At 39.9% G+C, this 14516-nt stretch overlaps 1 protein-coding gene across 3 annotated transcripts in view; it reads right to left on the bottom strand.

Annotated features, from left to right (window-relative positions):
- Ranbp2 (RAN binding protein 2) overlaps window positions 1–14516 on the bottom strand; it is a 67312-nt gene that overhangs the window by 20655 nt on the left and 32141 nt on the right. For all 3 annotated transcript variants that reach the window (XM_005400808.2, XM_005400809.2, XM_005400811.2), the window contains exons 8-18: window positions 14031–14118; window positions 11724–11930; window positions 9853–10034; window positions 9593–9768; window positions 9129–9252; window positions 7826–7987; window positions 7469–7606; window positions 7243–7389; window positions 5845–6024; window positions 5652–5735; window positions 2689–2824 (exon numbers count right to left, since the gene is read on the bottom strand). In XM_005400808.2, the coding sequence (XP_005400865.1) occupies window positions 2689–2824; window positions 5652–5735; window positions 5845–6024; window positions 7243–7389; window positions 7469–7606; window positions 7826–7987; window positions 9129–9252; window positions 9593–9768; window positions 9853–10034; window positions 11724–11930; window positions 14031–14118 (1624 nt within the window). The remainder of the gene's footprint in view (window positions 1–2688; window positions 2825–5651; window positions 5736–5844; window positions 6025–7242; window positions 7390–7468; window positions 7607–7825; window positions 7988–9128; window positions 9253–9592; window positions 9769–9852; window positions 10035–11723; window positions 11931–14030; window positions 14119–14516) is intronic.

Below are 14516 nucleotides of genomic sequence, written 5' to 3'. Positions count from 1 at the left end.
TGAGCCAAGAATTGTAAGATCATAGGTTAGCTAAGATTTTACCAATGACTAGCAACTCAATGAGGAAAAAAAAAGAGGGGTCATTTAACCCTACTAAAAATAACTGAAAGGCTGAGTGTGGTAGCACACGCCTATAATCCCAGCACTTAGGAAGCTGAGGCAGGAGGATGGCCATGAGTTTAAGACCAACCTAGTGAGTCCAAGACCAGTATGAACTACACAGCAAGACTGTCTCAGAAAACCAAAAAACAAAACAATCTACTAAAAACAACTACTACAGAACAGATAATTCAGGAAAAAACGTAAGCAACTATAAAGTATTTAACATGCCTTGTTTTTTAAAAAAACTTAAAAACCGATGGTACAACGAAGGTTTTTGGATACTGGTGACAGTCAACACAGGCAAGAATGCAAAGATGGGACCAAATACACATGGTTAAAAGAACCAATAACCATGGGAATGTGTCGAGAGCATGATGTTTAATACCTACCACAAACTGGAACAGATACAAAATTGGCAGTACTTCCACATGAAGGAATACTACATATCCATTCATTGAATTTTCAAAAACTACCTAATTTAAAAACTATTCAGAACTTAAAGTAACATTTTCAAAGTAGCCTAATTCATTTATATAAACATAATAATAATCTCACAGAAAACACTTTATGTACTAAAATGAAAAGGAACCAGAAGGAAACACGCCACAACGGTAATGCAAGTCTACATGATGGAAGGTGGTTAGTTTTTAGCTTTCCTTGCACTGTTCGTTACTTCAGTTTCCTATCCTGTCACGTTCTTTACTTTGATTAAGGGAAGAAGTCTATGAACACCAGAACAGAACTCTGGAGACCTGGGCTCCTCTTTTTCTGCACTGTGGTCCTGTCAGTGAGCCATCTGGAGGATATAAAATGAGGATGTGCTGTCTCTTCACATTTACCAGATCATTGCAGGAATAAAATAAGATTATGTGGATGTTGTGTTTATTACACCATAATGCCATCAGTGGATCTTCTTTATGCCTGTACAGAGAGGAAATGGAACCTGACAAATGGCTGCTCCTAGCAACCCTGAAGAAGCCTGAGAGGACAGACAACCTCCATCCTTGCTCACACTGCTGTAAACGATGCCAGGGGCTTTGAGTGAGCAGAATCTAGGCTCTAAATATCTCCTACACACATCCACCAGGATGATAATAATAAGTTCGACATCGCCAAGATTCTCCACCATGTGCCAGCAAAAAAAAGACCTTGTTATAAGAGGACAGTGGTGTAACCTTAAGTACAATCCCAGGTACCATATTACAGAAATGTGCTATTCTGATCTAGCCTCATTCTGGATATGTCCTAGGTTAAAAGCAGTTAGAGAGAAACGTACTACCACAGGTCGAACGTCTCTTTTTCAAATACTTGGGACCAGAAGTGCTTCAGATTTTTATCGAATGAGATATCTTGGGGAGAAGTTCCTAGTGAACATCAAATTCATACATTTTTCACCCTTTAAACACAGACTAAAATGAAATTCTACACAGTAATTTAAGCATACACAGATTCTGAGTGGAATCTGTCACGTGAGTCAGGCGGAGGATTTTCCACTGATGGCATTACATCAGATTTCAGATTTTCAGAATGCTTAACCTATACCATTTCAGGAGTCTGTCTCACATTTAAGGAAAAAAAAAAAGTCCTATTTCTAACATTTCTGCCTCTGGGCAGCAACATATCACACCCTGGCAAGTGGCCTTTAAGTGTAGCATCAAAGCTCTATCTATAACTAGCTGAAGAAAAATCACCTTTCTAAACCCATTTCCTCGTCTATATAATAGGATTTAATAATGGTATGAGTACCCAGAGTTACTGTAACTAAATAAAATGACACACAGAGCACTTTTGCACATAGCCAAGTCACGGGAAGCACTATTAATACTTTTGCTCATGCGCTGTCTACTACACAGTGCAGGAAAGGCCAGCCCCCTACCCACCACTTACCTACACATACACAGAGGCTCCCACCACTCTCATGAGACAAGCACTAGGGCTACATTCAGGGAGGTTAACTTGTACAGCTAAAGCACAACTGAGAAACACAATACGGTCTAACTCCAAGCCCCTTGTCCTCCTGCGCACAATCCTTAATTTCAAAATAAATGAGATTTCCTATTTATGACCTGCCTCCCTATATATATAAAATCAAAGTAATTACCCAGAACTTTTAAGCTCTTAATTAGACATCTCCTAGTGCATAGTGTAATGTTATATTCATTTATGGTTCTCAACTTCAGGAATAATCCTACCTCAGACTTAGCTTATCTAAGACACAGAGTGTTCTTTCAGTCTTAATACACATGGGATCAGACAAAGCTTGTTTCCTTAATACTTGGAGTTTTAATTAAAATTCTCAGTTATAACAAATACAGCTTTTTAAGTAACATAAGGAGACATATCAACACACATATAAATAAATACAGACAACTTATCTACTTAAATGGGGTGGGGGGTTGCTGGAATATAGCTCAGAGGTAGAGCCCTTGCCTAGCACACATCAGACCTGGGTTTGATTCCCAATTCCTCTGTACCACAAAAAAAAAAGAGGCAGAGGCACACACACAGGCTATGTGTACTCATCCGTGCCTGTGTGAATGTGTCTAACTTTAATAAAATTGGGGGATTATCCAGTTGCCAACTCACCTGTGAGTGGAGCCCCATGGAAAGACTGTGATCCTTGATACCCATCAGGTATTTGGTCTGGCCCATAATTCTCTGCAGGCCAGTGATGTGGCGATGCTGAATTACTGCTATTTAGTTTCAGTTCCTGCATTTCTTTCTATTGGAAGAAAAACAGAACATAATTTCAAATGAATTATGCCAAACCAGAAACAGTGCCAAGGCAAACTTAAAATACTTTTTATTTTGCTTTGTTTGTTTGTTAAGACCAGGTCTTGCTACACAATTCAGGCTGGCCTTGAACACACTATGTAGCCCAATCTGGCCTCTAACTCGTGGCAATCCTCTGGCCTCAGTCCTGAATGCTGGTATTATAGGCATGCACCACCACACCCAGCCAACTTAATGACATTTTTTTTTAAAGAGATTTTATTGGGCTGGGGATTTGCTCAGCGGCACAGTGCTTGCCTGGCAAGCACGAGGTCGTGAGTTCGATTCCTGGTACCGGAAAAAATAAAAATAAAAACCCAAGAAAAAAAAAGAAGGCAGGAGATTTTATTTTTCAGTAAAATTTGGGTATCAAAAACATGAATGAACAGCTAAATCTTGCAGGCAGCCTATACAGCCATCAACAGATGAATGGATCAAGAAAGTACAGTATTTACACACAATGGAGTACTGTTCTGCCATGAAGGATAAACTCAAGTCCTTTCCTACAGAAAGGAAAATGAATGCACTCTGACACTGTAATATATTAAGTGAAGTAAATTACAAGCTTAAATATCACATGGTTTCTCTTACAAGAGATACTCTTGTAAAGTACAAAATAAAAGACAACAGGAAAAAAAAAAGAGAAACTGTAATCCAGCACTGACAATCAGCATGTCCACTATAATCCAGCAAGGTACAATACAAGTGTACCTTGATTTAGTATAACTGTCTTATGTGTTTTATATTTTTTTTAGCCTGTTAGTCTGGAAGTTAATCTGTGTTTATGATTAAAAAAAAGAATACTATTCTCCCAGCACTCCTGATGCTGAGGCAGAAAGGTTGCCATGGGTTGAAGGCCAGCCTGGGATACACAATGAGCTGAAGATCAGCCTGAACTACACAGCAACTTCCCCACAATGGAGGACATATCCTTATTTTGTTAATTTGCTCACTCTAACTCTAAACTAGAAAACCCCCTAATGATCTCATTTCCATTCTACTCTTGCTGACATTAATCCTTCTGAAGTTCAGCTGCTCAAAATCCAAGACCTACAAATTAAAGCTCTTGTGACATTCATGATCCTCAAACCCAGAGTCTGCTCTCCACACCACTGCATTCTTCACGCCACCTGGACTACTCAAAATTCAAAACCTGTCTCTCAATTCTTACCAGACGTGCTGAAACAGACTACAACTAATTCTCAAGGTCATGGCAAATGCTCCATCGGCAAAGGAAAACAACATTTGCTCAGAGTTTATCATGTATGGCATAGGATCAAAAATTATGGTGAATATTTAAATTATTACAGTAAAAGACACAATACTCCCTCACCACGCTTCAAATGCATCTGCCCATCATTCCTGCCACTTTTGAAGCAGCTCTGGAAGTATTTCATCATCAGTGTCTAATGTAACCATGATGCCAGCTATCTGTGTTTTGCTGCTTCACAGATAACAGTATGGGAACACCCTACCCAGTCCCAAAACCCACAAAATGTCCCCTTACAAAATAGGCACAAATCAAGAAGCTGTTTCCTCTTGCAAAAACACAAAATATAAAAAAAAAAAAAAAAACTACAGTGCTACACAAGTCAGTTTTGAAAACAGTCCCAAACTCCTCTGTAACAACCCAGCCACCTGACCAGTTCTAACAAATGAGGTCAGAAGCAGACCTCAACGTTTGCTTTCTCCTAGACGTGTTTCAAATAGAAATTGCCTGCGAGCTTTAACTCTATCAACATTCAAGCTCAACAGCTCCCTCCTCACCCCTCAACTGGGTCAGATGCTGCACGTGCAAGAGCAAGAAGCCAGGGGACCTGACTGGACATGGCAGTCACTGCTGACATCCGCCCACAGTTCTGACCCTGTAATCCTGGATGCAACCCTCCTTTTCAAATTCCAAGAATCAAAAAGTGGGATGGGAAATGGATTCAGCAATCCTCACTTTGCAAAGTCAGACAAAGAGAGGTGGTAACAGATCCAAAATAGGTTCTCTGTGGCCGAGTCCACACCAGCACCCAGCTGCTCGGGCCCACAGCCTGAGATCCACACTTCCACAGAACTCAGCCCTGCCTCTCCAAGCCCTCTGTGCAACATCAGCGTTGTGTATGACATCACAGAGCATACTGCACAAACTAACATATAAAACGGATGTACAAATTCAAAAAACTTTCTCCTCCAAACAGTTGTTTCAAAGTCACACACTGCTGACTGCAATGTTATCATCATATTTTGATGTCACTTCTGAAGTTTGAGTTTTTTGTCCAATGAGCATGAAAAAAGCCACTCCCACTGTACTTCTAATTTCAAAGAGGTAAAGCCCCTCTGAGTATGCTAACCATAACATAACTAAGTCAAAATCATATGGAAGTATTACAAATGATTAAACTTTTTCAAAGCTTAGAACACTTCTCAATTCCTACCTATAAATCTGACCCACAGCTCTTCTACAAGCAATGGGAGAAATATTCCTATAGAGTAAGGTATGTTAAGTATTATCTTGCTAGTTCAATTCAATCACTTGGGAACCACCTGTACCAGAATCATGTTTCTAAATAAAAGTCTATTTTTAAAGGGCTCACATTTTGTGGAAGAGGTAGACACATAAGAAAGTTCAAAGATATGGTAAGGATCAAGAAAGAAGTATGCAAAACACGGTATGACTCTATACTTGTGCGTATAGCAAGAGGACATTTTAACCAACTTCAGAAAGTGCCGAAGTGGCTCAGGAAGAAATCTTAAACAAGAAGTACTTTTAGCGTTACTAAGTGGTTTACCTTAATGGCCTCTACTTGTTGGCAGATCATTTTCAGCAAAGAATTTTGATCTTCTGCCCATCGAGGTGGTGTTTTGGGAGAATACTAAAAATAATTATAATAACATCATAATAAATAACTACAAAATAGTACTTAAAACATTTAAAAAGGAAATATATTCCACAATAGAATGCCTCATTTCTTTCCTACTTACCATGTAACTTTTGCTTGGTGACAGTGAATATTTGCTGGGAGATGGTGCAGAATGTTTGATCTCTGAATCTGCATTTCGCAAATTCCCATTCTTATAGAGTGGACCTCCTTCACTACAGTCCTCTAGATCCTGCATGACGGAGTTAAGCATGTCCTTCACTGACTCCAGGGACACTGGCAGCTGAAGCAAAAGGCATTAACCAAGGGATTTAGCTTACAAAAACACCAGGAAAAAAAACTAAAAGATTTTATCTTAATTTGCTGACATTTTTTTCACTTCGTAATGAGCACTTTATATTTCAAATAATAATACATGTTGAGGTGTCATCTAATATAAAGTTGCAACCAGAATTAAGAATCAATTCACCAGAATCATGGAAAGAATTAAGCTCATGAAATGAAGAAGCACTAATAGCAGAGATGTGGAGTTAGGAAATGTTCCCACATGAATAGGTTATTGCCATTTCTCACTGATGTTGAATGGATGTATACAGATGCTGGGATGCATAAATCTCAATGTAACTGCAATAACGTAAGTTAAACAATAAAATGCTCAGCAGGAAGGTAGAACTTAACTCAAGGCAATACTGACAGTCTGAAACTGAGGACAGCTGGGAAACAATTTGACCCACAGCAGGTGATAAGGATGAGAAGAGCTGCTCTCAGGCTACAAGCAACCTTGAGCAACCCCTTCAGTAAAGTTCATGAAGAACCAGGCCTGAAGTTAAAATATTTGTTTTGGTCACATTGCCAAGATAATAAAATTTTAAAATGTACACCTTAGAAACCTTTTGTGTTTTAGCGGTTATGGAGATCGAATCTAGGGTCTGTGTATACTAACCAAGCACTCTACTGATGAGCTATACTCACAGACTACAAACCTTTTCTACTACCACAAGTATTTTTGTTAACAGTACACACCTAGATTATCAAGCTTTAAAAAAGCATCAGGGCTGCGGATTTGGCTCAGTGGCACAGCGCCTGCCTGGCAAGCTCAAGGTCGTGAGTTTGATTCCCGGTCACAGAAAAAAAAATAATCAATCAATCAATCAATAAAGACAGCATTATCTGGATGTGGTGGTGCTCTCCTTTAATATCAGCACTTGGGAAGCTGACACAGAAGAATCGCCACAAGTTTGAGGACAACCTGGGCTATACAGCGAGTCCCAGGCCAGTCTACATCCCATCTCAAAAAAAAAAAAAAAAAAGAAAAAGGCACCAAAACCATGATAAAACAGAAAGACTAAGAGCATTTACACACACACACACACGGCCTTCTGTATATAAATAACAATGTACTACTGTGTGATTCTGGAATTGTAAAAATACGAAGTCAAGGCAAAAAAATTCATCACCAATATGAATGATCCTAAGTGACAGACAACCACTTGCAACTTACTTTCTGGACCACTGATGGATTTGAATCACTGTTGTCCAAAATCTTTATTAGGTAGTCCCTGCTCTTTCTCAGATAATTTTTGCATTCTTCTTGTTCTTCAGGAGAAAGGGCATCATTTTCAATGTCTTCTGCTTTCCTGTGGAAAATCTAAACACAGGAGTTCTTGTATGAAACACTTCAGTTTTTAAAACAAAAGTCTCTTAATCCAAGCACCACACCTACTTACCAGTGCAAGATTCCAGTAAGAAACAACACTTTTAATAGATTCAAAAACAGTGAGAGCATCTTCTATATTTCCATTAACTGCCTCAAATATAGCAAAGCTGATGTGTGCCTCTTCTTCATATTCACCAGTTTCAGAGACCTAAACACAGTAAGCAGTTTTTAAGACAAAGCACTTCTACTCAGAATATCAAACCCCAAAGATTTTCCAAATGCTACACAATCTGACAAGGTTCCCATCTCATTACTTTGCCATAATATTTGTGATCAGCTAGTGCATTTAGAGCAAGGAAATTTATTTAAAGAATCAGTATTTTTATTGTTTTGTTATAAATTAATTCAGAAGAGGGTTCTCTATTACCTGAATGTCCACACTATGAAAATGTAAAAACAGAGGATCAATAGGTTCAGGAATACTATTCTTCCTTTTGATTATCTTCAACAATGGTAAAACTTTCTTCCAATAATGAACACTTCTGCCTATGTAGTCCCGTTGATCATAAAAAGAATTAAGACTGCTGCCCTAAAAGAGAAAGAGGACACAACCTTAAGGAACACTCATGATCACATCTAAAAATTCACTTACAAATTATAGAAACTAGTTAAATTTTCTAGTCAGCTGGGCGTGATGGCGCACACCTGTAATCCCAGCACTGGGGAGGCTGAGGCAGGAGGATCGTTGTAAGTATGAGACCAGCGTGGGTTACAAAGTGAGCTCAAGGCCAGCCTGAACTACATGGCAAGACTCTGTCTCAAAAAGACCGAAAAAAATTCTCTAGTCAAAACCAAAAGTGCTCTCAAGTCATTAGTTTGACTTCCCAAATCCTGGAATAATGAACCACCTCAATACAAGAGAGTAAGTTCTTAAATACTTTCAACAACATAATAATGCCTCAGTTCACAAACTCAATTCTCTTTATGATTCTGGTCACAAACCAAACTAGATGAGAACCAAATCAAAATCCCCTGTAAGCTCAACACTGAACCTAACCACTGAATTTGATTCCAATCTTATCCAACATGGTTTGTGACCAAGCTGTGCAAAGAACCAAGTCCATGTACGGAGGTACCACTGTACTGCCTTTATCAAGCAGCCCGTGCTGTTTTTAAGAGTTGCCATTTTCAGATGCCCAAAGCCTGCTCCTCTGCAAGTGTCACAGCCCTGCAGAGCAAGAGCAAGGAGCTAACCATCTACAAATACACCTAATTCTGACACGGAAAAGACACCAAGTATTTAGGGAGACCTGTAGTACCCTTACTTAAAAGGCTTTATGCCCAACACATTAAAAATTTTTCATGCTGGACCATAATTATTTAACTAATTGTTAACAACAGTAACAGCTCCTACCTACACACTGTACTGGACATCACTTTTTTTTTTTCTTTTTTCTTTTTTTGAGACAGGGTCTCACTATGCAGTTCAAGCTGGCCTTGAACTCACAACGATCCTCCTGCCTCAGCCTAAGTGCTGGGATTACAGGCATGCACCACCACAACCGGCTTAGGACATCATTCTTAAGTGCTTATAATTAACTTCATTAACTCTATGGCAATATTTTAAAACATATTTCAGCAGCTAATGTGAAAAGCTGATACTGTCTCAGCTCAAGGTTTTCAAAAATTAAGGCACTGTTCTTTTAAGAAGTGTCACTCAATGAACTCACCGTTTTCAGAAGGTATTTTGCCCAGTGCACAAGCAGAGCAGGCTGAAGACCATGTTTTTCCTGGCCCCTTAGGGTGATCAGTTCGTGCTGAACTAAAAGTCGCAACTTTGCTGCAGTTCCAGGTCTAAAAAAAGTTGTATTCAATACAATTTCTTTAAAGAAGTACAATTCCACAATAACACCTATGCTAACTTTCACGTGACCAAGTAAATTTTGTAAGTCCCCTCTTCCCTCAGTACTGGAAAGTATACCCAAGGCCTTCACACTGACCTCCATCCTCATCCCTTTTCCTTTTTCCTTTTTCCAGGGTCTTGCTAAGTTGGCCAGACTGAGTTCAACTCTGCAGTCCTCCTGTCTCAGCCTCCCCGCTGCTAGGAGTGCAGGCATTTGCCACCATACCCAGTACCAAGTTACACTATGGCAGCCCTAGAGAGTGAGTGAGGCTGTCTCTATTTACTACTCACGCTGCCTTTCTGTGAATGAGAGCAGAAACTGCATCCCACCACGCTTTCTGCTTCTCTGCACAGAGCTGCTTGCACACAGGAAGTGGCAGGCACAGCGGGTAGTAGTGGCTGCGGTGGGAGTAGTGCTTCTCTTTTAACTGTAAGTGGCTGGTATATATGACTCCAAGCAGAAACACCTGTTGTATTTAAAGAACATGTCATTTAGGTTAGAAAAACATTCAACCAAACTCAGTACTTACTTTGCTGGAATGCTCACTTACCTCAAGATCTAAAATACAAATTGATTCAGGTGCATTGGTTTCAAGCTTTGATGTCTCCTGAGGCAAATGATGAAAAAGCTGCTTCAGCCACTTCCGAAATGCAGGCACAGCAGGCAGTGAGTCCCACTGTAAGCCCAGCCAGGTCAGGTGCTGGAGGCTTCCACCATGGGCTCGGATGGCACCTGCAATGGAGAGACTCGGCTTGAGGGTCTGGGCATCACTCTGTGCCGTCAGAAATGACAGAATACGCACGCAATCAGTTTATACAAAATTATCAAATCGGGGCTGGGAATTTAGCTCAGCGGCATAGCACCTGCCTGGCAAGCACAAGGTCGTGAGTTCGACTGCCGGTACCGGAAAAAAACAAAAAACAAACAAACAAAAAAATCAAATAATTATCAACTGCTTCTATACATCAGAATGGGGGAAACTAGGATAAGTACAATCTCAAGTTCTATTAAATGCAGTCATCGTTTTTATAACTAGAAATTTTAACAGTTGTGAGTAAGGAAGTCCTTTACCAGGCCTTCTAAAAAAAGTGAGACTCACTTTTAAAACTCAGTAAGACAAGTCTGCTGATCAAATAAAGAATGCACACCTAAAAAGAAATCTGAATGGATTTCCCTTGCAGCAAAGAGTCATTAGAACAATGAGCTACCCCTCATTCGTTCATTATTAAAGAGATTTGTCCTTCTACAAGAAATCCAATACTGAAAATTTTATGGGCTTCTATAAGCATAAAGAAGTATAATCTTTTTTGGCAGTTTAGCAATTTGCAATAGATTTAAAGATGGTCTCTCCTTTGCCTCAGTTTTTAGCAATTCCGCTATGGAAATAATTTAAAAGTAAGTCCTGACTTGCAAACATTTGAGCTGCTTAATTTCACAGGTGTATTGGTAAGACTCACTTTGTCGGCTTACAAATGAATTCAATTTACAAACAATTCTCCCAGAATGGAACTCGATTGTTGAGTATCTGTATTACAGATATTCCTGGTTTTTTGTTTTGTTTTGTTTTGGTTTTGGTTTTTCTCCGGTACCGGGAACCGAACTCACAACCTTGCGCTTGCCAGGCAGGCGCTTTGCCGCTGAGCTAAATCCCCAGCCCCAGGTATTCCTGGTTTAATGACCTACTTATTTAAAAACTGCTCAGATTTACAACTGCAGCACACTGTTCAGATTTACAACACATAGCTCAGACTTACAACCTGTCTTTTTTTTTGGTACAGTTCTGTACATCTTATTAACCTTCAATGTTTTTTGTTCAGTACACCTTGTTTATATAGTACTGTAGGTTTTGCTGATTGTACAGTACTGTAGTTTTATGTTCTGTTACATATTACAGCACTGCATGTAAGAGCTATGCAAATAAAAGCAAAGTCATCAAGTTGGGAGTTTCCTCTGACCACTGCTTTGTTCTGAGTATTGTAATGCACATATTACACACGATTCCTCGTTTACCAACCAATACATTTAATGATCCAGCAACAGGACCACAGCCCCGTTGTTAAACAAGGAATGTCTTACTTTTAATAGTGAAAAAACTCAAGATACTAAGTGCCCAACAACAGAAAGTAATAAGCAAATTATGGCTGATTCATAAAAAAGACACTGCCGTTAGAAGTTAGTTTTAATTAGATTCTACTGTATTAATATACTGTTATGAAAGCAAGACAATAGTATATTTATATGTATATTTATACATCTATTGTGTGACTGTAGACGTATATATATTACACATTTTAACCACCCCCCCAAAAAAAACTTGAAAGGAACACAGGAAGACATTAAGCCATTATTCCTGGGGAATGAGATTATGGGCAATTTGTTTTCCTAATATAAAAGGACTATTTCTGCTGAGGCACAACTTACCAATATCGTATCTAGCCAACTCATCAGGCCCCGGCGCTCGCACATCAATGTATCCGATGTCATCACTAACGAGGAAAGAGTTCTCCTTCGGAGACTTAGAAAACAGAGCATCGTACAGAGCAGCCTGCCCACATTTATTGGCAAAAGATTCCACAATCTCCTTTATAAGATTCGGCTTGCCACGACTTAAATTTAGCAACATGTGCCCTAAAAAAAAAATCAAGTTATTTCCATCATTTTATGATAAGCAGATTGTAGTTACTCACATCTGCTTCATGTATACACCCAAGGAGGAAATCACATAATTATCTCAGACCTCACTCTCCAACCCTAAACCCCAACAGGATGAGAAAAACAGTGCTGATGCAGAAATGAACACAATACAGCTTGAACATCACCTGTGCCTACCTAGAAGAGAAACGTGAATGAAAAATGCCGAAAGTATTTGCATTGTAGAAAACTGTAGAAGTTAAGCAGCCACCAGACAGTAGTAGGACAGAGTTCTAATTCTCTGATTTGATACACTGACTTCTAACCCTGGCAGACCAGATCGATCCTTTAAAGAGCTTTTAAACTGGGCGTGGTGGTGCACACCTGTAATCCCAGCCCTTGCGGCGCTGATGCAAGAGAACTGCTGTGAGTTCCAGGGCAGCCTAAAATGCACAGTGAAACCCTGTCTCAAACAAATAAATAGCACTTTTTTTTTTTTTTTTTTTGAGACAAGGTCTGGCTATGCAGTTCAGGCTGGCCTTGAGCTCACTGTGTAGCCTAGGCTGGTCTCGAATTTCCAATGACCCTCCCGCCTCAGCCTACAGAGTGCTGGGGTTACAGGTGTGCGCCACCACACCCAGCTAAATAGCTTTTAAGAAGTATTTATTTCCAGGCCTCACTCTCAGACATTTCTTAATTATATATATTTGGGGTGAGGAATCTATTTTAAACGCACTCCTTATATAAATATTTATACATGCTACAACATGGGTGAAGCCTGAAAACATGCTAAGTGAAAGAAGCCAATCACAAAAGTCCACATACTACATTATTATAGAAAATATCTGCAATTGGTTTTTTGTTTTTTTTTTTTTGGTTTTTGGTTTTTCTCCAGTACCGGGAACCGAACTCACGACCTTGCGCTTGCCAGGCAGGCGCTTTGCCGCTGAGCTAAATCCCCAGCCCCTCTGCAATTGGTTTTTAAAGACAGATCAGTGATTGCCCAAGGCCAAGCAGATCAGGGAAAATGGGGACTAAGTGCAAATGGGCACTGGGTTGTGAGGATGGATGCACAACCGGCGGGTGAACTAGTCCAAGCTGTTCAAACACACACACCCTCCTGGGGTTAGTGCTGCTGCTAAGTCAGGTCTGACTACCACCACACTACTGCTGTCTTAGTAAACTTGAATGCCCAGACCGACAGCTGACCTTACTCAGTGTGACACCCTGCCAACTGCGGTGACTGTGCGAAGGTAGAAGATACAAAAGAAGTCACTCCAAGGACTAAGTCCCTCCAACAGAGTGGGCCATGAGACAGGTGCACCAGGCTCTCTGACAGCCTCAGGCGAGACCAAAGCTTACAGCAACTCGGACTTAATACCACTTCGTGCTCTTCATGAAATCTACCAACATTACACCAAATCCGTTTTCCAGAAAGAAGTATGTCTCTTTAGTTTACTACTTCATTCCCTGGCTTCCTGGCCTCCCCTGAAGTCCCCACTATAGCAGAAGCTCAGGCAGCATGTACAGCCCCACAGGCACTATCCCAAGCCACCAAGCTGAGAATACGTTCACAGTTCTCAGCACCTAAGAGGACGTGTGCACAGCAGCGTCCTTCTCAGCTCTTTAGGAGACAGCTGCATCTCTATGTGTGTATCGCCCACAGCACTGTAGCTGGTGTTAAATAGCTGGCAAACGAAAGTGCTCTGAAATACTTAGGGTGCAGCTTCTACTAGCTCCATAAAGAAAGGGTTAAGGAGTGACTTCCGCCCAAAAGCAAATAGTATCAAATATTTGTTCCTTTTAAAGACTGTACCATTTCTTCTCATCCCTTCTGCACCTCTTTGCCCTTATCTAACATACCAAAAACAAACAAGTAACCATGACAGATTATCTCCTGGATAGAAAGATTTTTAACATTAAGATGTGCTCTAGGGGGCTGGGGATTTCGCTCAGCGGCACAGGGCCTGCCATGCAAGTGCAAGGTTGTGAGTTCGATCCCCAGTACCGGAAAAAAAAACAAACAAAATAAGATGTGCTCTAGTAATAATTCTCCTTTATTGTCTTATATTCAATCAATGAAAACATCACTATTACCTGATTGGCTCAAACGATCATGGGCCATCATTTCCAGGAGATTTTGTCCAGCTTCTCCTTTTATCAATTTAATCTTTGGTCTTGGAACCTGAAAATTTTAGAATAAAAAAATCTTAATTTAGTGGTACTCAAATTTCTTTTTTCCCCCAAATTTCAAACTTCTAACAGATATTCCTATTACATCATTTTTTGATAATGAATTTTGATAATGAATAAAGTTAACTAGTAATTAAATTTGATTAGAAATCAGTACAAACAGGGCTGGAGATATAGTTCAGTGGCACAAGCGCCTGCCTGGCAAGCGCAAGGTCCTGAGTTCAACTTCCGGTACCAAAACAACAAAAAAGGAAACAGTGCAAACAAACGGGAACCAAGGAGCCCAACCTCTAAAGTATGAATGAACAGAGCACTTTTCTTCAGTACTGAGATTGAGCCTAGAGCTTTTGGACTGAGCTATATCCCCAGTCTTTTTAAATAGTATTTTAT

The sequence above is a fragment of the Chinchilla lanigera genome, unplaced genomic scaffold (genome assembly GCF_000276665.1).
Source record: "Chinchilla lanigera isolate Chin_1 unplaced genomic scaffold, ChiLan1.0 scaffold00069, whole genome shotgun sequence".
Lineage (NCBI taxonomy): Eukaryota > Metazoa > Chordata > Mammalia > Rodentia > Chinchillidae > Chinchilla > Chinchilla lanigera.
The sequence above is the reverse complement of the archived record's forward strand: the minus strand, read 5'-3'. Positions and strand labels throughout refer to the sequence as shown.